This window comes from Opisthorchis viverrini, assembly GCF_000715545.1.
Source record: "Opisthorchis viverrini unplaced genomic scaffold opera_v5_20, whole genome shotgun sequence".
NCBI lineage: Eukaryota > Metazoa > Platyhelminthes > Trematoda > Opisthorchiida > Opisthorchiidae > Opisthorchis > Opisthorchis viverrini.
Window position 1 is genome coordinate 3,019,542 of NW_008751676.1, and position 22,650 is coordinate 3,042,191.

At 41.1% G+C, this 22,650-nt stretch overlaps 1 protein-coding gene across 1 annotated transcript in view; it reads left to right on the forward strand.

The window, feature by feature from the left end:
* Window positions 1-8,364: 8,364 nt before the first annotated feature.
* T265_01854 (hypothetical protein) overlaps window positions 8,365-22,650 on the forward strand; it is a gene marked incomplete at both ends in the record, with an annotated part of 58,161 nt that continues 43,875 nt past the window's right edge. Inside the window, 6 exons of the mRNA XM_009165964.1 lie at window positions 8,365-8,511; window positions 8,554-8,768; window positions 8,819-9,018; window positions 9,063-9,214; window positions 9,252-9,419; window positions 21,903-22,233. Of these exons, the coding sequence (XP_009164228.1) occupies window positions 8,365-8,511; window positions 8,554-8,768; window positions 8,819-9,018; window positions 9,063-9,214; window positions 9,252-9,419; window positions 21,903-22,233 (1,213 nt within the window). The remainder of the gene's footprint in view (window positions 8,512-8,553; window positions 8,769-8,818; window positions 9,019-9,062; window positions 9,215-9,251; window positions 9,420-21,902; window positions 22,234-22,650) is intronic.

Genomic DNA, 22,650 nt, shown 5'->3' on the forward strand with positions numbered 1-22,650 from the left:
CTTACGGAGGTTTAGTTCCCAAGTAGTGATGAGAGAACATGCGAAAAAATTTAATGCCCATTCCTGACGGTTTGTACACATACAGTTTTGCCGTCACATACAGAATAGCACCGAAAGCAAACCTATAAGCCTATTCTGATTTCACTGTTTAGGCATACGTCATTCAGTGGAGTCACGTCGTTCGAGCGTGAATACCTTCACTGGCTCAGTCGTAAAAACCTAATGACATCTAGCCTGTGTTGATGTACTAGTGGTTATAAGCGTGTCTCAAACGTCGAACTCCAAGGTTGGGTTTATGGTCGTTGACATTCACTGCTAATGAGCTTCACTCATAACAAAATGCGAATCCGTGTCCCCCTTTGTTTGGTGTAAGCTGACCGAAATTATTATCAGACCAGGGTTATTCAGACAATACCGGCAAGACCTCATTTAAAATATTCGCCAAATCTGGACTTTTCAAGTATCTGTATAATTTGCACATCCTTTTATAGACTTTAATAATTGCTCGCAATCTTTTGTAAATGCTTCTTTCAACTCTGCGGCCAGTCAGTCAAATAAGGAATTTCTGAGCCTTCTTACCGTGCCACAGAATTTTTGCCGGTCCACAGTCACTTTAAATTCCAGGTCATACCAAAGTGACCTGAGTAGGTTTGTGAAAAAAAGGTCCAGACAAAACTCAGACAATGAACATTACATGAATTGTTGGTCTTACTTGGGAGCACACTGTTGACCAGCAACTTCTTCGAAAAATTAACATTCTTGGCTACGATGAACATTCTCTCTTAGTTCCTTGCAATTTTCCCTAATGGCCTCACACAGAGTTCCGACGTCCGTCTTAGGACGATACTAAGTGAACTGCCATTGAAGCAGTTTCAAACCTCACATCAATATTTCACGACGAATCTCTCGAAGCCACTCAGTGTTCCTGAGGTAGCCCGAAAATCAAGACAACAATTTAGTGAATTTCGTTAGAAAACTGGTTGACATACAGCCAATTGTCCTACTACCTAATTTATGGAAAAGATTTACCCTGAATCGTTATGAACTAGACAGCTTAGAGAAAACAGTTTACACGGTGGGGTGAATAGAATGCATCGAGCTTCTACCAAGGTGTCTGTAATCAGGTCAGAGTTCATACTCGAGTGTTGGTAGAACATAAGGAATATGCTCTTCAAAGATAATTTTTGCTTTTATATTTGATCCACTTTTTAATCGACAGCATACATTCCGACAGCCAGTCTGACACCGTTTTGCTGTATCTGTATTTCTTTTCTTCTTCAATTATTCGCCCCCTTGAAAAGAGGAAAATTTATGATTTGTCTTGCCAGTTATCTACGAATCAAAAATGTAGACTCGGAACCAAATGACTGCATAAATTTACAGTAAATGGGTCGATTTCCAACTGATGGCTACTGCTTTGTTGAACATGGCCTCACTAAGCTGACCTATTTTGTCACGAAAAATTAGTGGCCCCAAGAGTGGTGTTTACTGGCAGTGGATAGAAAGAGTAAGAACGGTGGTAGCAGGGCAGCTATTATCCTAGGGTGAATGACGATATTTCTATCCAGAGTGAAACGGTTGCATACGAGGGTACATACAGTGTTTGAGTAACATGTAAGTTGCTTCCGTTATAGCCATCTTTATCAACGTTTTTGACACCTTGCCACTATGAGGGTAATTTGGCTTCTAGGCTTTTCCTATATTTTGTTAAAATGATGTTAGGTGATGTATTGTGGTAAACAGAAAAGTGGAAGGATGGCGCTGCTGATGAGCAGACTGGGTTACAGTTCGGCGTTTCTAAACGTATGCTACTATATCGTTTCCATAAGAAACTCCAGTTAGTTACAGACTTGGTTCGGAAGCGAATTTCTCTTTGGACTGTTCAGGCAATTGGATGCTAAGCATGAAATTCATCCTCACCAATTTAAACGTTCAGAAATCATTCAACAATGTTTTTGAGGTGATGTATTTATGTAAGACTGCATGCTAAAATAAAACAACAGTATCATGGAGAGGTGCTCAGCATTACTGCATCCCTATTTGAGGGTAACGCAGAAAAAATTAGTAACACCACTTTTAATTTGCCTAGTCAACCTAACATCCCAGCATTTTTATGCACCATATCTTCCGGTTACCAATTCTTCGAATGTTATTTTCTTGGTTTTATGATGACCACCGTTGTTTCCGATCAAACTGAACAGGATTGACATCCTTTGGGAAGTCAAACCCGTTAAAATGTGAGAGTATTCGTAAAAGCAACAAGTTAAGACAGTCAGCAGGTGGGCTCCGTGAAACTGACAGTAAAATCCTTATACGAGAGTACTAGATCATGAACTGACTAGTGATCTGTCTTAATCCTGTGTCAAGCCTTTGAATTCTTTGTTTTAGCGTTCCATCTAGTGGTCGCAACTCTCCCTAGCGTTTAGAATTCTATCTGGAGGTTCGAATATCCTCAGATGTTTCCACTTACAAAATGGTTGTGAGTGGAGCAACTATACAGCGTTTTCCTGCTTCCATGCATAGACTAATTTGTTACCTTAAATGGAAGCTGAAAATTCTTTGATACTTCCAAAAATGCACTCGCATTGATTCCCTCGATCCGTAACTTCTGATTAGCAGAGTATTTTCATGCTCTGCACCCCATCAGTTTGCAATTGTGCTCAAGTCAGTTTCACAGACTCACTCACAGACTNAAAAAATTAGTAACACCACTTTTAATTTGCCTAGTCAACCTAACATCCCAGCATTTTTATGCACCATATCTTCCGGTTACCAATTCTTCGAATGTTATTTTCTTGGTTCTGTGATGACCACCGTTGTTTCTGATCAAACGGAACGGGATTGACATCCTTTGGGATGTCAACGCCGTTAAAATGTGGGAGTATTCGTAAAAGCAACAAGTTAAGACAGTCAGCAGGTGGGCTCCGTGAAACTGACAGTAAAATCCTTATACGAGAGTACTAGATCATGAACTGACTAGTGATCTGTCTTAATCCTGTGTCAAGCCTTTGAATTCTTTGTTTTAGCGTTCCATCTAGTGGTCGCAACTCTCCCTAGCGTTTAGAATTCTATCTGGAGTGGAGGTTCGCCTCAGATGTTTCCACTTACAAAATGGTTGTGAGTGGAACAACTGTACAGCATTTTCCTGCTTCCGTGCATAAACTAATTTGCTACCTTAAATGGAAGCTGAAAATTCTTTAATACCTCCAAAAATGCACTCAAATTGATTCCCTCGATCCGTAACTTCTGATTAGCAGAGTANTGCAATCAAATTGCCAAGCTCAGAGAACAAATTAGCGACCACCTATGCTAACTGAGCTACCAAAATTCTCCTCTATAGAAGAGTGTATCAGTGCCCTGACTTTAAAAGGGGTCTACTAAAACTAGATAGGTGACATTTCTTCTTTTGAAAGGGAATGGGACTGAGCAGCTGTTTGAGGAACCTAGATATTCCCTTCGTATTCTTTTGAGATATCGGATTCTAGAGGTTATTAACAATAGGTATAATTGCTTTGTCGGAAAAAGTATTTCATTTTATTTCTTCATACACTTGAAAGGGAGCGGTGACAGTCGAACGGTGGTTTGTTTGAGTCACCAAAACTTTCTTCTGATTAGACACGTACGATTATCATCTCCGAAAAAAAGCCACAACACATTAAATTTTTGAACTTTTACCGAAAAACATACAATGGTATACTTGTTTATGATAAAATGTTACTTCTTGTAAAACAGAAACCATTTATCGACCATTCACTGTAATGTTCTATTTCAAGCAAAACATTATCAGAAAAGAAGACTAAATGTTTCTCAAACGGCCGTTAGTGTTTCAGAAAATATAATTCTCTACACAACACATTAAATTTCCTGTCCGATTTTTTTTCAGGATTTCCCTCCAGATTTGTGACTGACGCTCGAGGAAGGAGCGGGAGATTTCGGTTGTTGTAAATATTTTTTTGCCTATAGTCTTGCAGGTGAGCCACAACTCCCAGATTTCACTTGTTTAGTTCACAATTAGGGTGAAGTAATCATAATTTGATAAAAGCTCACAGAACAAACGTAGTGGGTTTATGACCAATTTTCGGAACAAATCCAGTAAAGCATGCGTTCTGACTGTACAAGACCGTGTACCGATCTATATAATCTTCGAATTCGCCGCTTTGTCGATAGACGGGCAATGGCGTGTTTTCAGTGGTTAGAAGACTGACGCCTTCAAACTGCTTGTGGTCCGTTTCTTCACTTACCTATATGATTTATATTCTGCAAGAAATCATGAAAGCAAAAATCTGAGTTAGGTGGTGTGGACAAGAAATGATGTGGTTCCCTATCTTAACTAGCGATCCTCTTCAGTACCCCCTCCTTTGTAAGTGGGGGTGTGGAACTAGGCGACCTCCTACATTATGTAATTTTAACTCAATTTCCGACAGGCTAGGTAAACGATTCTTGGCGCCAAAAACCACCAAACAAACTGCACATGGTTTGTAGGCGATAAAGATCAATTAATGAAATGTGGTATTCTTACAGACAATCACAGTGTTGTTAATCTCAACTGGTGATCATAAACGATAGCTTGGCACGTGCAGCTTGGGTAGAAAACGACATGGATTTCTTTACTAAGTCCATTAAATCATTATCGTCCCAGCCGAAACACTCACTTGTGCTCAGTCACATGTGAAATGTGTATGACCACGATCTAGATCAAAGCCAACATTCTGAATCAAATGTACATCGCATGATCCAGTTTGCCGTGACTATCGCCCGGTTTCTGTTTGAGGAAAGAGCGCAGCAATAAAAATGTTTCAGCTTGTACTCGCACGACAGCAGACATACCCACAAATTCAGCATTTCCAACCCATCGCATCTATGTGATGCAGTGGAATCGTTAAAGCCACGGTTTCCTGAATTCAAGGTTTCATTCAAGCAGTCTGAAAACCCGTCCACGAAGGTAACGCTTTTCTACTGAGAGAATACTGAACAAGAAAATCTCTACACACGGGCTAAATGACATCAAATTTGTTCCACTGTCTAGTATTTCCGGTACATAACCTAGTGGTCTGTTTTGTTCAAGAACTGGAAATCTGTCACGACGAATGGCGCTAAAAAGTGAAACTTCTATTCAGCTGCACTGTGACTGAAAGTAAAACTTACGGAGGTTTAGTTCCCAAGTAGTGATGAGAGAACATGTGAAAAAATTTAATGCCCATTCCTGACGGTTTGTACACATACAGTTTTGCCGTCACATACAGAATAGCACCGAAAGCAAACCTATAAGCCTATTCTGATTTCACTGTTTAGGCATACGTCATTCAGTGGAGTCACGTCGTTCGAGCGTGAATACCTTCACTGGCTCAGTCGTAAAAACCTAATGACATCTAGCCTGTGTTGATGTACTAGTGGTTATAAGCGTGTCTCAAACGTCGAACTCCAAGGTTGGGTTTATGGTCGTTGACATTCACTGCTAATGAGCTTCACTCATAACAAAATGCGAATCTGTGTCCCCCTTTGTTTGGTGTAAGCTGACCGAAATTATTATCAGACCAGGGTTATTCAGACAATACCGGCAAGACCTCATTTAAAATATTCGCCAAATCTGGACTTTTCAAGTATCTGTATAATTTGCACATCCTTTTATAGACTTTAATAATTGCTCGCAATCTTTTGTAAATGCTTCTTTCAACTCTGCGGCCAGTCAGTCAAATAAGGAATTTCTGAGCCTTCTTACCGTGCCACAGAATTTTTGCCGGTCCACAGTCACTTTAAATTCCAGGTCATACCAAAGTGACCTGAGTAGGTTTGTGAAAAAAAGGTCCAGACAAAACTCAGACAATGAACATTACATGAATTGTTGGTCTTACTTGGGAGCACACTGTTGACCAGCAACTTCTTCGAAAAATTAACATTCTTGGCTACGATGAACATTCTCTCTTAGTTCATTGCAATTTTCCCTAATGGCCTCACACAGAGTTCCGACGTCCGTCTTAGGACGATACTAAGTGAACTGCCATTGAAGCAGTTTCAAACCTCACATCAATATTTCACGACGAATCTCTCGAAGCCACTCAGTGTTCCTGAGGTAGCCCGAAAATCAAGACAACAATTTAGTGAATTTCGTTAGAAAACTGGTTGACATACAGCCAATTGTCCTACTACCTAATTTATGGAAAAGATTTACCCTGAATCGTTATGAACTAGACAGCTTAGAGAAAACAGTTTACACGGTGGGGTGAATAGAATGCATCGAGCTTCTACCAAGGTGTCTGTAATCAGGTCAGAGTTCATACTCGAGTGTTGGTAGAACATAAGGAATATGCTCTTCAAAGATAATTTTTGCTTTTATATTTGATCCACTTTTTAATCGACAGCATACATTCCGACAGCCAGTCTGACACCGTTTTGCTGTATCTGTATTTCTTTTCTTCTTCAATTATTCGCCCCCTTGAAAAGAGGAAAATTTATGATTTGTCTTGCCAGTTATCTACGAATCAAAAATGTAGACTCGGAACCAAATGACTGCATAAATTTGCAGTAAATGGGTCGATTTCCAACTGATGGCTACTGCTTTGTTGAACATGGCCTCACTAAGCTGACCTATTTTGTCACGAAAAATTAGTGGCCCCAAGAGTGGTGTTTACTGGCAGTGGATAGAAAGAGTAAGAACGGTGGTAGCAGGGCAGCTATTATCCTAGGGTGAATGACGATATTTCTATCCAGAGTGAAACGGTTGCATACGAGGGTACATACAGTGTTTGAGTAACATGTAAATTGCTTCCGTTATAGCCATCTTTATCAACGTTTTTGACACCTCCTTGCCACTATGGGGGTAATTTGGCTTCTAGGCTTTTCCTATATTTTGTTAAAATGATGTTAGGTGATGTATTGTGGTAAACAGAAAAGTGGAAGGATGGCGCTGCTGATGAGCAGACTAAAATAACTTGCTTTCTTGGGTTACAGTTCGGCGTTTCTAAACGTATGCTACTATATCATTTCCATAAGAAACTCCAGTTAGTTACAGACTTGGTTCGGAAGCGAATTCCTCTTTGGACTGTTCAGGCAATTGGATGCTAAGCATGAAACTCATCCTCACCAATTTAAACGTTCAGAAATCATTCAACAATGTTTTTGAGGTGATGTATTTAGGTAAGACTGCATGTTAAGATAAAACAACAGTATCATGGAGAGGCGCTCAGCATTACTGCATTCCTATTTGAGGGTAACGCACAAAAAATTAGTAACACCACTTTTAATTTGCCTAGTCAACCTAACATCCCAGCATTTTTATGCACCATATCTTCCGGTTACCAATTCTTCGAATGTTATTTTCTTGGTTCTGTGATGACCACCGTTGTTTCTGATCAAACGGAACGGGATTGACATCCTTTGGGATGTCAACGCCGTTAAAATGTGGGAGTATTCGTAAAAGCAACAAGTTAAGACAGTCAGCAGGTGGGCTCCGTGAAACTGACAGTAAAATCCTTATACGAGAGTACTAGATCATGAACTGACTAGTGATCTGTCTTAATCCTGTGTCAAGCCTTTGAATTCTTTGTTTTAGCGTTCCATCTAGTGGTCGCAACTCTCCCTAGCGTTTAGAATTCTATCTGGAGGTTCGAATATCCTCAGATGTTTCCACTTACAAAATGGTTGTGAGTGGAACAACTGTACAGCATTTTCCTGCTTCCGTGCATAAACTAATTTGCTACCTTAAATGGAAGCTGAAAATTCTTTAATACCTCCAAAAATGCACTCAAATTGATTCCCTCGATCCGTAACTTCTGATTAGCAGAGTATTTTCATGCTCTGCACCCCATCAGTTTGCAATTGTGCTCAAGTCAGTTTCACAGACTCACTCACAGACTCATCACTCACTTGCCAAACCACACTTTATTTTTAATCAAAAAATAACGCATACTTTTCATCTCGATAGGAGAAAGATTCATGTGAAAGCAACGGTGGGGTTCCGTCATATCACTCACAGTTGCTGTTAGGTCCCAGGTACTTGGTGGCTGCTGGACGAATCACTAAAAAGAAATCAACCGTAATTTGTAGATAAACATTACTTGAAATATCTTGTGAGATGAACGAGTTATTTGATGTTTGTGCGATGCAGATCTACAAAACTAAAAAGTTCCTGCCCTAATATTACCAAAATATTACCCCCTAATTTCAAACCTTCAACTCTAACGTAGTCATTGTCAGTGAATAAAATTATCGTAGCTAAAAACATCGCTACCCAATTTGTCACAGTAATATACAAACAAAATAGACCCACAAAATTTCTCCATTTTTCTGGTTTGGTGCTGGATGGTTTCTGGGGCTTCTGACGAGCCTATTGATCCAGGACGTGAATTTTTTGTTCTAATTCCAGGCATGAAGAAGTTTACGCTATCCTACAATACGGACAGTGATTCGAATAAAAGCGCCCACAGTTCACAGACGGTGAATGAAGTTGGAAGTGAGAAAGCTCCACAGCGTACCATCGTACTGAAAATATTTCTGACCCATCTCAGCAGGACGGTAAGTTCCGGACCACCACTTCTCACTACGCACTCCGATTAGACAACTATCAAGGTGACTGGAGATGCAGTGATATGGGATATAAAAAACAAGCTGTCGAAAGCCTTTGATAAACAAATCCCTGACTCCCTGAATATGGGTTTCTATCTTCCAAGTGGTGGTGGAAAATTGGGAAAGTTTCTGGAAGAGGAGCGACTACTTTCCGAATATAGTGGAGACAAGGAAGAACTTGAGTTGGAAGTAGGTTTGAGTATGTTGTAACAGATGCTAATGGGAGTGAAAAGTTCATCCCTAAGTCTCGTATCAGGCAAGCCGGTGCAATGGGACTCATGGACAAATTTTCAAAGGTAAGATTTGCTGACATACTTGGAAGAAACGTCATTATATTGACAATCAAGGATGTGCAGAAGTCGTTTATTCGCTATGTGACACGTGGGGATCACAAAAAGGTTTCGAGTATCCTGGCCAAAGGCTTTGATCCGAATTTTCATTGCCAAAAAACCGGAGGTGAGTAACTGAATCTATTGACGTAATGGAATACATTTTTGTAGAAACTCCACTGACGATAGCTGTCACTCGGAATAAGCCACAGGCAATGATTACAGCTCTTGTAGCAGGCGGAGCTCAAAGAGATTACTTCTCGAAATTCGGTCTGACTCCGTTACATAAGGCAGCCGCTGTGGGAAACTATGAGGCCGTTAAGGTGAGTGTGGGACTCCAGTTTTACCACGCACAATTAGACCCTGTTGGATTTTGGCCAATCGCCCAACACCATTGACAAGGTTGGCCTGACACCACTGTACTACAACATTTTAAATGATCAGGACACGAAAATTTGTCATAGCTTGCTGTATGAACATTCTCAGTTGGGAATATGCGACGCAGAAGGCTTGCAAGAAATTCACCAGGTAAGATCTCATCTTCAAAATGTCTGCTGTATTCTTGATGAAACCTATCGAAAAGCAGTATCCAGTTGGTTCATTGAGCTGGGCTAATTGACTGAAATCGAAGTGCAACAGCTCTCACAAACCAAGTCTTTTTTCTCTTTTCAAGAAAGCGGTGGCTTTTATAGTTCACGATTAACCACTGATGGTATTCAACTGTATTCCCTTGCTAAGTAATCTCGTCGACTTTGTAGCGTAATCGTTCAAAAACTCAGTCTGTTTTTGGATGAATTATCATCCCGTAGTTTTTAATTCATTAGTGACTAACGAACAAAACCATACCATGGTTTCAAACGGTTTCTACACCTTGAAGAATTCGAACTTTGTCTCTATTATCATGCTGGACTGTTTCTTGTATCCCTTCGGGCTTGCCAAAAATTTTGCAGAAGTGAGCACTACACATCTAATGGTTTTCGTCTTACTCTCTGTCCAGATAAGGTTAAGGTCATTCTACCATGAACCGTTGTAAGTAGTGTGTGTGTATGTGTTTGTTCGTGTGTGTGCGAATAAGTTTCCCAGAGATTTCCTGTACAATAATCGGGTTGAAACGTCAACTGGTTGATTCATCTTTGTGTCTCAAGAACAAACCTTGCCTTGCGATATCCAAACTTCATGGCCACTTGTCAAACCACGAAGACAGGGTACCCACAGACGTTCAACCCAAGAATGAATGGAGACTAACAAGACAACAGTGATGGACGCGTGAATAAGTAATGGCCTCATTAGAGTCAGTGGGTGTGCCCATCCTACGGTTAGTTGTGTTTCTGACTTACGTCTTTTGAGATCAGCTAATAGTTACGACATGGCTACAAGGTTAGTTTTGCCAGTTCCACAGAGAACAACGTGCCTATATTTGGACATACTTTCACCAATAAGAAAGTTCTTTGAGGGGTCAGTACTTCACACTCAGTTGTATTTGCTAAAGTCGAGCATTTTCAGTCAGTTTGTTTGCTGAAATCAGGTTCTTCATGGGGCTGCCATTCTATAGACTTCAGAATAGTCAATCACAATGTAGAACCTACACGAACGAAAACCTATGCTGTGTGCCACAAGGGTCACTTCTATTAGCGCAAGAGCATTGTTTTCTTTAAACCGAAACCTTCAGAAGGGTAAAGGTCCTAATAGTTCTCCTCTCACAGAGAGAGAGAAGCTGTGGCAAAGTTAAACTCACTGACAACCTGCACAGAGCTATCTTTATTAAAAACACATTTGTTCATTTGACACGTTTGGTGAAAGCTGAAATTTCCCTCACGTAAAGTGGTAGATCGAAAAATTATGAGCGAAAACAAAGTTCAATCAGCATAAGCATTATGCATTGGTTCCATGTTGACGGTTGCATAAAGGCATCCTTTTGATTTTTATGCCCGGGAGATGGGTCTAATTTTTTCAAAAAAATTACAAGTCATTTTCAATCCATGGGTGTATGCAATAAACCGGCTTAACTTAAAAGATACAAAATGCCATAAAAATAGACATTACAATGTAACCACTAGCAAGTCAGCGCATTCAGTCTGTTGCAAACTGATACCTGACTGAACCTCATTCAGTCACGGTGGCGGTGAAAAATTGCTATAAGATGGAATGTAACACACGGTTGATGAAGACTGATTTTTCATTTCTGGCTTGATCTAGAGGCTATCCAAATGTTTCATTCCTCACTCAATCTTTGGGGTACAGCTAAACCTTATCAAATTAAATTTTCACTAGCGAATTGCACCAGAGCACCGCGTTACGTCGGTCGGTTAAATGTGACGAAAGCATAACCCGATTGAAAGAACAAGCCTTTGTAGACGACACTAGATTGATTTTAAAGGCAATGCAGCTCAATTACTAAAAATGTGTTTTATCCGGACAAAAATGTGCATAAAGCATTCTTCACCTTATGATGGTTCGTTTTTCAACGGGCTACCTAAAGCATTCTTCGCCTTATGATGGTTCGTTTTTCAACGGGCTACAAACTTCTAGATGGAGGTTTTAGCTCCAGTCTTATTTGGTCCAATGCTGACATCTAAAATAATGAGTATTGGATCCGTTGTGGTCCACTTTGATGACCTTCATCTGCAGAAGTTCTCACAGGCTCACACATGAATCAATATTGTTTTGAAGGCGTGGAGTGAACAGCGTCACATGATCTTAGCTCTTCTAAAGCATCCCACGTTTTTCGTCGAGATCTAGATTATTTGCTAGTCGCTGCCACGTTGTTTGTGATTCAAAAAATACAAATGTGTCTTGTGAACGTGCAAGAGCTGTGCGTATTTGGTTTACCATATCTACACGATATATTCTTTCCTGGTCGTGTATTGAGATGTTTTTTTACAAACAAGCTAGTGAAGGGTTACCCACCGGCAGATCCCACTCAAGAACTTATCCAAGTTTCTAACATCACTAGACAAAGCTAAGTCAACCAAACAATCCATATTAGTACGTCTAAGCATTGAGGAAGTGTGTGGGAGGAGGGTTGTTAGCTGTCGGCCGCGTGGTAGTTAATCTTTTTGCGGATCTCGGCAAATTGTTTGCAAATGTTTTGTTACCACAGGAGAAATCGTCAGGGCATAACTGGCTGGGTGTTTCTTTCAAAATTAGTTTTTGAGCTGTGTTTGATGCATCCGACACGACTGATTTTTATAAGTTTGGCTTGGATGTCATTTGATTTGTCGGTCTAGAATCTTTATTGCATTGCACCCGAGTGGCTCGTTGGCTATCTTCGTTTCGGTAGTTCAGTAGTCAAGGGACAGAGATACTGAAATGATATCTGGAGAAAAAACCGAACGCAAGCGTATCGGACCGAAAGACAGCACAAATTTTAGAGGAATACAGCAGAGGAATACCCATCCAAACATTCGGTGACGATGCCTCTTCGTACTGTGACGAAACTTCTGCAAGCGAAATGCCAGACTCGCATCACAGATCAGCCATTACCCGATTTAAAATCAGAAAAAAACAATCGACTGTTAAGCCATACTTCTTCACATAAAGCTTCAAAGTCGTTCTAACTGTTTCAGTTTCGGCTGTAGTGGAGTGGATACGGGACGGCCAAGTATTACTGCGATAGCTACATGGTCTTTTATTTCCAATTTTACCCTAAAAAGCCATTCATCTCCCTGAAAAACAATCAAGCAGGAGTTATTTTTAGCACACATTTATGAGTAGGTCCGTAGAACAAATGGGAGAGACATTAGTAAGATCTGAGCAACATGTCTCCCGTGACTGCATTGCTAGCTGGCAAGGATGTCTCAAACAGCCCAGTTATCTGTGGAGAGTACAAAGCTACGAAGAGGCCGTGGCATAGCAGGGAGCGGTGTGAATGCTAACGTGGAACCTACTCGAGACGTGCCTAAACAAATTGAATGATTGATAAATAATTAATAGAAACTCTTATGTGCATCAAAGCAGGCAACATCACGTCAGAGTTGCTGCAAATGCGACCTAAAAAAACAGATGAAAGGAAATGAACCAGAGCTGATATCCAGCAGCTTTACTCCCCTAAAAATGGTCATGGTATTTAATAACTCATAGAGACGAACACAGTTTACAAATGACACTGTGGAGGATTGACCATCTGAATTCTCTTGAACCCATTAAGTTTCCGGCCAAATTGTCTGCAGAATATTTGCACGGGCACGCAGGACATTTTCGAAATTTTCTTACTGGTTTATTTCAACATTGATTGGAGATCTTGTGTGCATACCTGTGTGTATACTCTACGGTTCAGCCTTGTCAAATGTTTGTGAGCCACTCCTTGCCACGATCAACTACGGTCACAGATGACCGCAGGTTCTACCAGCTGTCATTGTGCAGTTGGAGGCATCTGAGTCACCAGTCACGGAATTTGGTAAGAGCTGTACCTGGGTGAACCAATTCAACCCTATCTGGAATGATCCTAAATTGCAATGCTTCCTTCATAAGCACTGAGCCTAATATCCTTACATCACCCCATTCGTTAGACTCCAATCATCCCATTCTTCGCTCCATCGTCTTGGAAGGCCTATGAGCAAAATAGCGATCAATGAATGGATGCAGCACCTTGTGGTGTTTGGATGGACTATTCTGGTTCGGATGGCGAGGCTGGCTGTATATCCGCACTTGACACGGGCACATGATGCCTTGCACCATCCTGATATTATCCTAGCTACATCCCACGAGTGCATTTTTGGATTTCAGCGGATCGAGAAAACGCGGTTTCTAGTGTACAACCAAGCAATGATAAGCAGCACACAGAACTCATTGTGCACTATGCATGACATTGTCCTAGTTGGAGCAAAACCGTCTATTGATCTTGCTCCGCAAACTTATGTAGGTTTCGTAAACCTGCTGAAGAGAAACAACACTTGGTAAGCAGCAAGACACTAACTTGTGCCACCTTTACCGATATTACTGCCTGGCTATGTTTCGAGGGCTTTTAGGCACTGTGACGTCATAAAGTCATTTTATCTTCTTCGTACAAAGTATGTCCATCTACTTCGTTATTGGCTTTTGAGAATGCGTATGATGTCTGTCTGTGGGTAGAGAAAGGAAAATAGACAAGCTTTACAAATTAACAGAAATAGGGATTTTCCCCAGATCTTTCTATTCCTATCGCATCATCTCTGGTTCGCTTTGTGACAGAACTAGAAATTCTTCCTTATTAATCGTAAAAAAGCGGAAAGAAGTGGATATTGTTTGATCATGAGAAAATGTTGTCATTCACCTTCGCCAGTTTTTTCAAAATGAGAAAGGTTGGTCTTGATGTTTCCATTGGAGTGCCACACTTGATTTTCTATTGCGATATGTGAAAGAATTTGACCTCGTTTGTTGTGCTAAAATCGATCTTCTCTACGGAAGTTTCAATATCGAAAGACATTCAGCTATGATATGTTGTGTTAGGAATGCCTAAATGTTGGTTCCTCGGATGAGTTTTTCGACTGTCGATCATGTGGCAGTCGCCCGAACAACCAACCACTGACGACATATCCTTGTATGGCGACAAAACGTTTGCAAGGTGATTGCCAAGGCAAAGGAACAAATTAACCACCGATTTGGCAAATGCTAACTGATTTGGTCTGCTGGTTTTAAAGATATCTCGGTTTTGCGTTCTTCTCCTGCTCTGACTCTCGACCAAATACATGGCTTACTCATTAGGACCGCCGGATCGTTTTTAGTCAAAATTAGACGGCTGCCAATTTTCTTTCTAAACTGTTCTGGAGGTAAGAAAGACTGCTTCTTGAGCCACCGACGATGTAACCAAGTTACAGCTGCTCCAGTAGGAGTGTGATAAAATTAACAAAAGAATCTCAAAGGCATCAAACACCTACCGTCCCTACAGGAAACGCCCTTCTAGGCAATCAGCTAGGTTAGTAAACCTAGTCGACCACACCCTGGTCCAGTTCTTGTTCATAAAAGACGTTTATTGTAATACGAAAAAACAGACCTGTTTTCAACCGAAAGATGAGTCAGCACTTTCAGGAACAAACGGGGGTGGAAGAAAAACCGGCCACCTGTTGTATGACGAAGATCGAAGTCTTAGCGACGAGCATGCACTTGTGCGAGTGTAAGTGCAATCATGTCCGGAAATGGTACGATGACGATTACATTTTGATGCAATACGTCGGTTGAGCACGCAAGCCACGTGGACAGTCCAGGGCGTCGCCCTTTTAGATTCTCCAAATAAGACAACTTGACTCCAGTGTGAAACCTTCACTTGAGGAAACACCTGAATAAACTGGGACTCTGCCTGTCGTCTTTTTTGTTTTGTTTTGCTAGTTGAATGTTTGAAGAATAGTGTCTTATTTTTTTGGTCTACGAGTGGGCGAATTGGATTCGAAATTCTCGTTTTGTCGGCTATCATGGTAACAGAGAAATTAATCACTTGTTATACTTCCTGTGAGTAGAGTTAGTGTAGATGCGTCGCATTCTAGTGAGCTGGCTGAAGTATTGAGTCAGATCAATACTAAAAGACTTCAGAACCCGGAGGTGGACTAGCACTAGTTGTGCTGAATTTATATTCTTCCAGGCTTGAGTTGACTTCGCTACTGGTACGCTTATGCACACTACGTTTATTCATGCTCTGGCAAGGATACTTCTACTAACATATACCCGCGTCCCATTCAGATATGCATCTGAGCTTCACAAGAAGCCCGCTTGTAAGAAAACCTGTAAAGATTAAAAGCATGTGATCAAATCGAAACCACCGATCGATTGGTAAAATAATCGTAAAGAATTCTCACTGAAGTGTCGTGAATGTCTAAAGATTCTGGAAGAAGAGAACAGAGTACAATAAAGAGCCTATTTCGTGCTAACCTGTTTGGTTAACATACACACAAAGCCATATTTGGAAAGATCTTCAGTGATCACCAACTGGGCTGTTCAAGCAAACAGACTTCAAAAGAACAGTACAAGTTATATTGAAATTCAAAGTAAATAGTGCTTGCTTCACGTCTACAAGTCACCATGCAAAGAAAATTCTTGAGGTGTGAATACGGAGTGGCTCGAATTTCCAAACTACTTTGTCTAGTTTTNCAAACTTCTTTGTCTAGTTTTTTCCAGTATTTCCCACCGCTTTTGCATCCCTGAAGGCTATTTGATATTTGACCAATGGTCCCCCCAGAAAGTACGAGCAATAAGAAAGAATCACTTTGATCGGTCTTTTAGGCAGTACTCACGTAACATGCACGGTTGACCATTTTAGTCAAATGCTCCGGAAGTCATTGAAGTTACACTTTTGGCGGTACATAAAAGTGGCGTTATTACGGTGGCGGTTTCGATATGATTTTGTTGCATTATTTAGTGAATTTACTAGATATGCATTTTTGCGTGGACGTCATTCGTCGTTTCCTACAAATGGTAAAGTCCCAAATTGGACTGAAACCCCGCGCAAAGGTAGGTCACATAAAACGGCGTACACTAACCCATTAAAAGCAGTCAAATGACCGGCTAGCTGGTATACTCACGGAGATTATAAAACCATTAAGCTACTTCACTTCACTTAAAATCAGGCAATTGTACAGTTTTCCAAGTGAAACTGCTGCGGGAAGCAAGTAGTAGACTCAAAGTCAAAGATAACAAGGCTACGGACAATAATTGTTCTTTTCTGTCGTCGCTGATGAGATTTCAGATAACCGTTTTATCCGAAATGTACGCACACTATGAACATAAGAGCGAAAAGCAATCATCAAACTAAGAAGAAAAAAGGCAGAATTAGATGGGAGGAAAGTGATTTACGATGCAGAACATCTCACATGGGAATTAATCTGAAAGATCCGCTTTCACAGATAACTTTGAGGTTATTAAGTGAGCGTCATAAGGAGCCGGAGGGCCTCTATATAATAATGTTCTTAAGTATAGACGTGCAGCAATGCAGTCCAACGAACGTTTCTGGAGGCACTTAATCGTACCTGAATGTAATGTGGAAAAAACTTCACCCCGTATTTTCTTGAAAAGATTTTTATGGACATTCTTCTGACTCTCATTTAGAGTAACTACTGGAGAATAAAGAGACTATTACTAACAGTTTGAAAAGTCCGAATGCACTGTTGGATGGTAACACGGTTCTTTTCCAGTAGTCTGTCAAAAGCAGCTCGTGGACGATACAAATCAATCGTGAGAGCCATAACAGATGTAAAAGTTTGCATCATCGAATCGATAGAACTTTGGAGTGGAAGCCGCCGTATGAAGTAATTCAGCGTCCGGATTTTTATGACAACTTTGTCAAGTGGTTAATGCCATGTCGATTCAGAAGGCGAAAGTTGTACCAAGATATTTTATGTAATTAACTTGGATTAATGGACAATCACTGGTAGTAAATGGAGCCACGATAAATGAAGTAGCCTCAGGTAACCTTCGAGGTGTCCGTATAAACACAATCTGGCTGTATTTGAATGAGTGTAGCTGCAGTGCGACTTCCTGTGTCCATTGACACGCGGCCTTAATGTGTTAAGACGTCCAGTATTGCAGCACCTGCTCTACTAGCGGTACTGTCATCCGCGATTTTAGGAAAAATGCACTAGTAATCATGTTTCAAAGAGTTTTTGTAGAGAACAAGAAGAGAAAATTTGACAAAACAGTCCCGTAAGATAGCACATTTGTTGGCAATCTTTCTATCCGTAAATTAGTATTAAACTAGTGTCCGTAAAGGGCAGCCAACAGCTTTCGATATCCTTCTGAGAAAATTTATAAAGTTTCTGATTGACTGAACCAAAGACACCACTGAAGGTGATAAACCAGGCCTGAAAACATTATTCTGGTACCCAAACATTCAGAAATGTGTGATGAGACAAACTATTCCATCCATGGTATAGCTATGTATCTTGTACCGAAATACAAGCACTTATTGAGGGCCTTCTAATGCCAAAACGTGATCGTTCTAGCACTATGAACGGGAAAGAATTGCGTGAAATTGGAAAGCATTTTTGTGGACCACCGAATTAATGTGTTTCGACTAAAGAAGGTAGTCTTCTAATTCTCCATCCATCAAAAATATCTGATTTTTCTAGGACGGAAATTTCTGAATTGGTGGAGGTCAATATCGACAGGGGCATCCTGTCGAGTGGATTTTCGTTAGCCCAAATTGGATGTCCTTTCGGAATGGCATCGAGTATTCACCCCTTATGACAACTCCCATGTGTCATAAGTGATGGCATAATGACCTCTTGTGGCAAAACTTTTACTCAGTTATCGACATAATACACCACTTATAAGTTTTCAGTCTTCCACTGGTTTAGCTCTTTTTGGAGCTCGTCGGCTAGGTGTAGTTCTCGAATTTGCAGCAACCATATGACCTACTTGAACACAGAATTTTACCCATCTGACGGGATAATTTTGGCGGATTAATTTTGTGTCAATGGGAAGCTCACCTGAAGCTCAGCCGGATCTTACATCCATAGTACTCCTCAGCTTAATGCACTGTTCAGAAGTCACCCTCTGTTTTTGACACTTAATGGGATTGCTGAAAAGCATTCGGCAACGCTTTGCGTTTTACGCACTGACTAGGGCATTGATTTGTGCACAAAGTACGTTTGACCCGGAGCTCACCTTCAGAAGTTGCAAATAAACTCACAAAATACACGGTTCTCTCTTTTTTTATCTCCCGACCCTATGTGCGCAAAGTCATTCGTAGAAAAAGTTTCAATATCTTAAATATTATTTCAACTAGTCAGCGATTGTACAGTGCACGGTTGGAGATTCTGTTTTGCCTCTAGCTAACACCAAACGTAGAATTATTTCTTCACCGCTTTGATATCTGCGGCAGTGAGAGGGGTTCCGTTTCTTTAGCGTAAAATACTTTTTCTTGCCTGCTACATATTCACACCACTGCAGGGTAGGAAAAAGTTTGTGCGAATGTCATTCAGCCTGGAGATTTTTGGCCCAATTTGAATGGAACATAAATGGGTTTAAGTCCTACTCCCGGTCGTCTCAGCTTTATCTTTCTGTCACCTGAGATTCCCCAGTGTAGGTGACGACAAACCGTCCAGATGTACATACAGCTCTTCTCACGGACAACGCAAATCCAGACAGGTAACAGGAGAGCGCGTCATATACAGACAAGATCCGAAGTTGAAAATCAGTGAGATTCGAGGTCTCACCACATATCAGAGATGGCCAAGGAGGCCTGTAATTGGTACACGCCTACGGGGTCAACGTGTCTGATTGTAGACTATTTTTTAACAGTTCAGTTTCTAGTGGGATCTTAGTGACATGTGGTTAATGCAGCGTTCAGACTTAAGTGGAAGCTGGTTGCATCCACAAGTACAAATCGTGGGGGTAGTTACAATCGTGCGCTGTCTCAGGCTGTACTGATTGTGCCAGCTGTCAAGTTTTATCGAAGCTAGATAGTACTTTAACGTCTGGGTGTTGCATCATTATCGAAGCCACACGCCCCAATCAGATTTCAGTGATATTATCAAGGCAAAGCTCCCGGTTTTCAAACTCGACCCTTACTGTATGCGTCTTTATTTCTCTGTGGCTGTCCACGTGCTTGGGATAAACTGACTCCTTGTTTCTCTCGAATTATAGTCAACCATAACCGGTTTTCGCAGACAGTCATTGTTCTCCAGTAATACGGTCTGCGATTGACCCCGGTAATCTATGCTATCTGTTTTAGTAGATTTGGTCAGCTTCGCGCTTGTTCATCATGGTGGCTTCCTTACCCATGAACTAATTTTGATGACAAAGCAAACTTTTAAACCTAGCATCGCCAGCACAGGACCAGCGGTGATGGTTATCACATCAGCTAAGAAAGACTAGTTTGATTGTATTCGTTAAACAGTTTTCAAATCCGAGTCCAAACTCCGCCATGGAATTCCATATTTTGAGCGATATACTCTCCCCTAACTGACCAGACGGTAGAATGTCTGGACTTAAGTACTCGGTTAGAAATCAACTTCGTGATTCAAAGGCAACAATACAGACTAAAACCTGGATACTGAGTGTGCCTGAAGTATGCATCTATTATTGTTGAGGTTCTGTCAAGACCAGTTCATTTCAGAATTTGTTTTCGGTATTCAGTGTGTTGTGATGGGCTGCCCCACTAACATTCCGATCAATTTTCTCATTAAAGGGCATCTACGTATCCAACTCTCCGGCCACAGCAACACTTTACACTTGGTTTACTAGCATACAGAAGAGTCCTGAGAGGCTCGCACTTTTCCGGCATGTTCTTGAACTTAGACAAGACACCAATGTGCTTTTGGCCAAGAATTCTAACAGAGACTAAACCTCAATCAGAAAAGCAGATGGATCCGTGTTTATTGGTGGCGTTGTTGTGATCTTCAAGGAACCGAGAACAAATGGAATTCCGGAAGAGTTGAATTATAAAATGGTCAACAGTGGTTCAGACTGATTTATATGTGCACTCGTTGAGTACAAAATCTTGGATCATTATCCGCTCCGTTTTCGAACAGTAGCTGACCAGCCAGCTTTGTCGTCTTGGTGGCTTGCCGGGAGAAACAATTATCTTAGAAATCAGGTAATTGGTGGATCTGGCATGGTGGGGATGAGATCGTCGGACGAAGGTGGCCTATCTTGGAACTGAATAATTTTCAGAGGGAACACTAAACTAGCGACTTGCAGACTACTGCAAAGTTCTGATTGAAGGGTATTTTAAACATGCATTGCTTTCTCAACAGATCGGGGAGGTTTGTCTCACTTTTAGTGTGTCACCAACAACACAGAATGGGTAAGACTTTTGTTCCTGCGCTTCACCCATATTTTGTTGAAGAGCATGATGCTAGGATTAGCCAGTGAGATAAAATCCATATAAACAGAGTAGTCAACTCAGTATCCCTAAACAATTAACGTACGATGCCCTGTAGAATATTTTCTAATGGTAAACAAACAGGAAGTGCTTCTTTAGGTAGATGCTGGTCGATTTTCAAAAGCAGCAGTTTATTAGGCACACGCGAAACCACCCATGTGTTTTTGTTTGGTAAGAACATATCTGCTTGCTTGTAGGCTAAATGAACTACGAGGTCACTTAAAAGCCTAACCGATCGGTGCTAATTTTCACTCTTACGCATTGATCCATGCGCACTCTCACCTAAGTGGGTCACGTGTTTATTGAGTTGTACGCACACCCGTAGCTGCTTCTATACTCGAAAACATAGCACACGTGAGAAAAGATTTAAAGATCTATGCCTCAAAGTAGATAGCATCTAGGTGATATCTATCTATCCATCTATCTAGCCGGGATATTGTAAAACTCCTCACGACGCCTCCGGAACTAACATGACATTGCTGAAGGTTCTCAAACCAGTGGGCGATTTTATCAGGGATCACGTTTTACTTATTAAGACACGCTACGCTTTTGGTTGTTTTGTTTAACCGCAGAAAACGCTTAGTAAGTGGAGATGTGATCTACAGCTTACGTATGCAGAATCGTGAGTTTTAAATGTGGTGGTCCTTTAAAATTAACATATGACTTAGTGGAAAACTGCCGTGGTACGCATAACGAACTTGATTTTCTACAGCCCTTGTTCGAATGTTGGTGACATGCCAGTGCTTCACTCGTCTTGCCAACTTCACACTACATCCACTTTGTTGTGCTTAGATTTGATTTATTTGAACCCAGTGGGGGAACATTTTCCAACCCAAGTAGCCTAGCTTCGAAAGTTAGCTGCACAAAACTGCGCGGACGTGAAAGTTGCCCCCGAAAATCTGCTTACTCTGAATTCCTGTTACAAGAGTGAACACAATTTATCGCCGCAGTTTCGTAATTCTCGTTCGGAGACTAATTGTGATGTATAAGACGGATCATCATCCAGTAGCAATCTATTAAGACATCTGGCCACCCAAGGAATGAGTGTTTCATTTCAGTATGTTGCTCAGTGAAATACTCAACAACCTATGGTTTTAGTGAAGACAATATTTTACTTGTTTAGATGGCAGGTGGTTTTTCCACAATTATGTCCGGAAAAATTCTATGGAATCGTGTGATGTGCTTCACCAACACTGTCCTCTTTGGACTTTGCTTTTTAGGCTGCGCGGCTCAACCGAGTGGAACAGATTAACCTTTTGATTATGTACGGCGCCGATGTGAACAGCCGGTGTGTTCCACCAAATGGGACAACAGCTTGTCTGCCAGCAAATAAGCTCTATCCCATGGCCACAACCAATGACACGCCACTTCACGTGGCCGCCGCAGCTGGACAACGTAATGCGGTCATGCGACTGTTGTCATGGGGAGCCGATCCGACTCTCATCAATGTGTCAAACCAAACAGCGATTCAGGTGGCCCAGTCCTGTGATCATATGGAACTGGCTGACGCAATTCGTTTCTTTCGGGGAGACGTACACCACAGTCTCTACGGTGAGTTATGACGAGCTGTTAGGCTTGGGACCAAATAAAACGAAGAGTGCTTTAAATTAGGTTAAATGCTCTTATTAAATAGTCTGGTTTTGGAAGATATGGAACCTAACAGGCAGAAAAAATCTCGTTTGCTAGCCGTTAAAGGAGAATTTATTTTCGCTTGCCATGTTACTTTTTCTGTTGTCGTAATAGTACTGTCTTCTTTTTTAAATTGTTCAGTAAGTTCTTAGTATTCTTAGTATTATCATTTATTTTTGAAGAGCATGGTCACAAACATAAAAAGTGAATGCAAGCTATGAATGCGAAAGAGTAACAGGAGAATATGGGAGAAAAGAGAGCAACGTCTCATTCGAAATCATGCCAAGGACAGTGCCGGTCTGATGAGGTGAATCCCAAAGTATGTAAAGATTTTGGTAT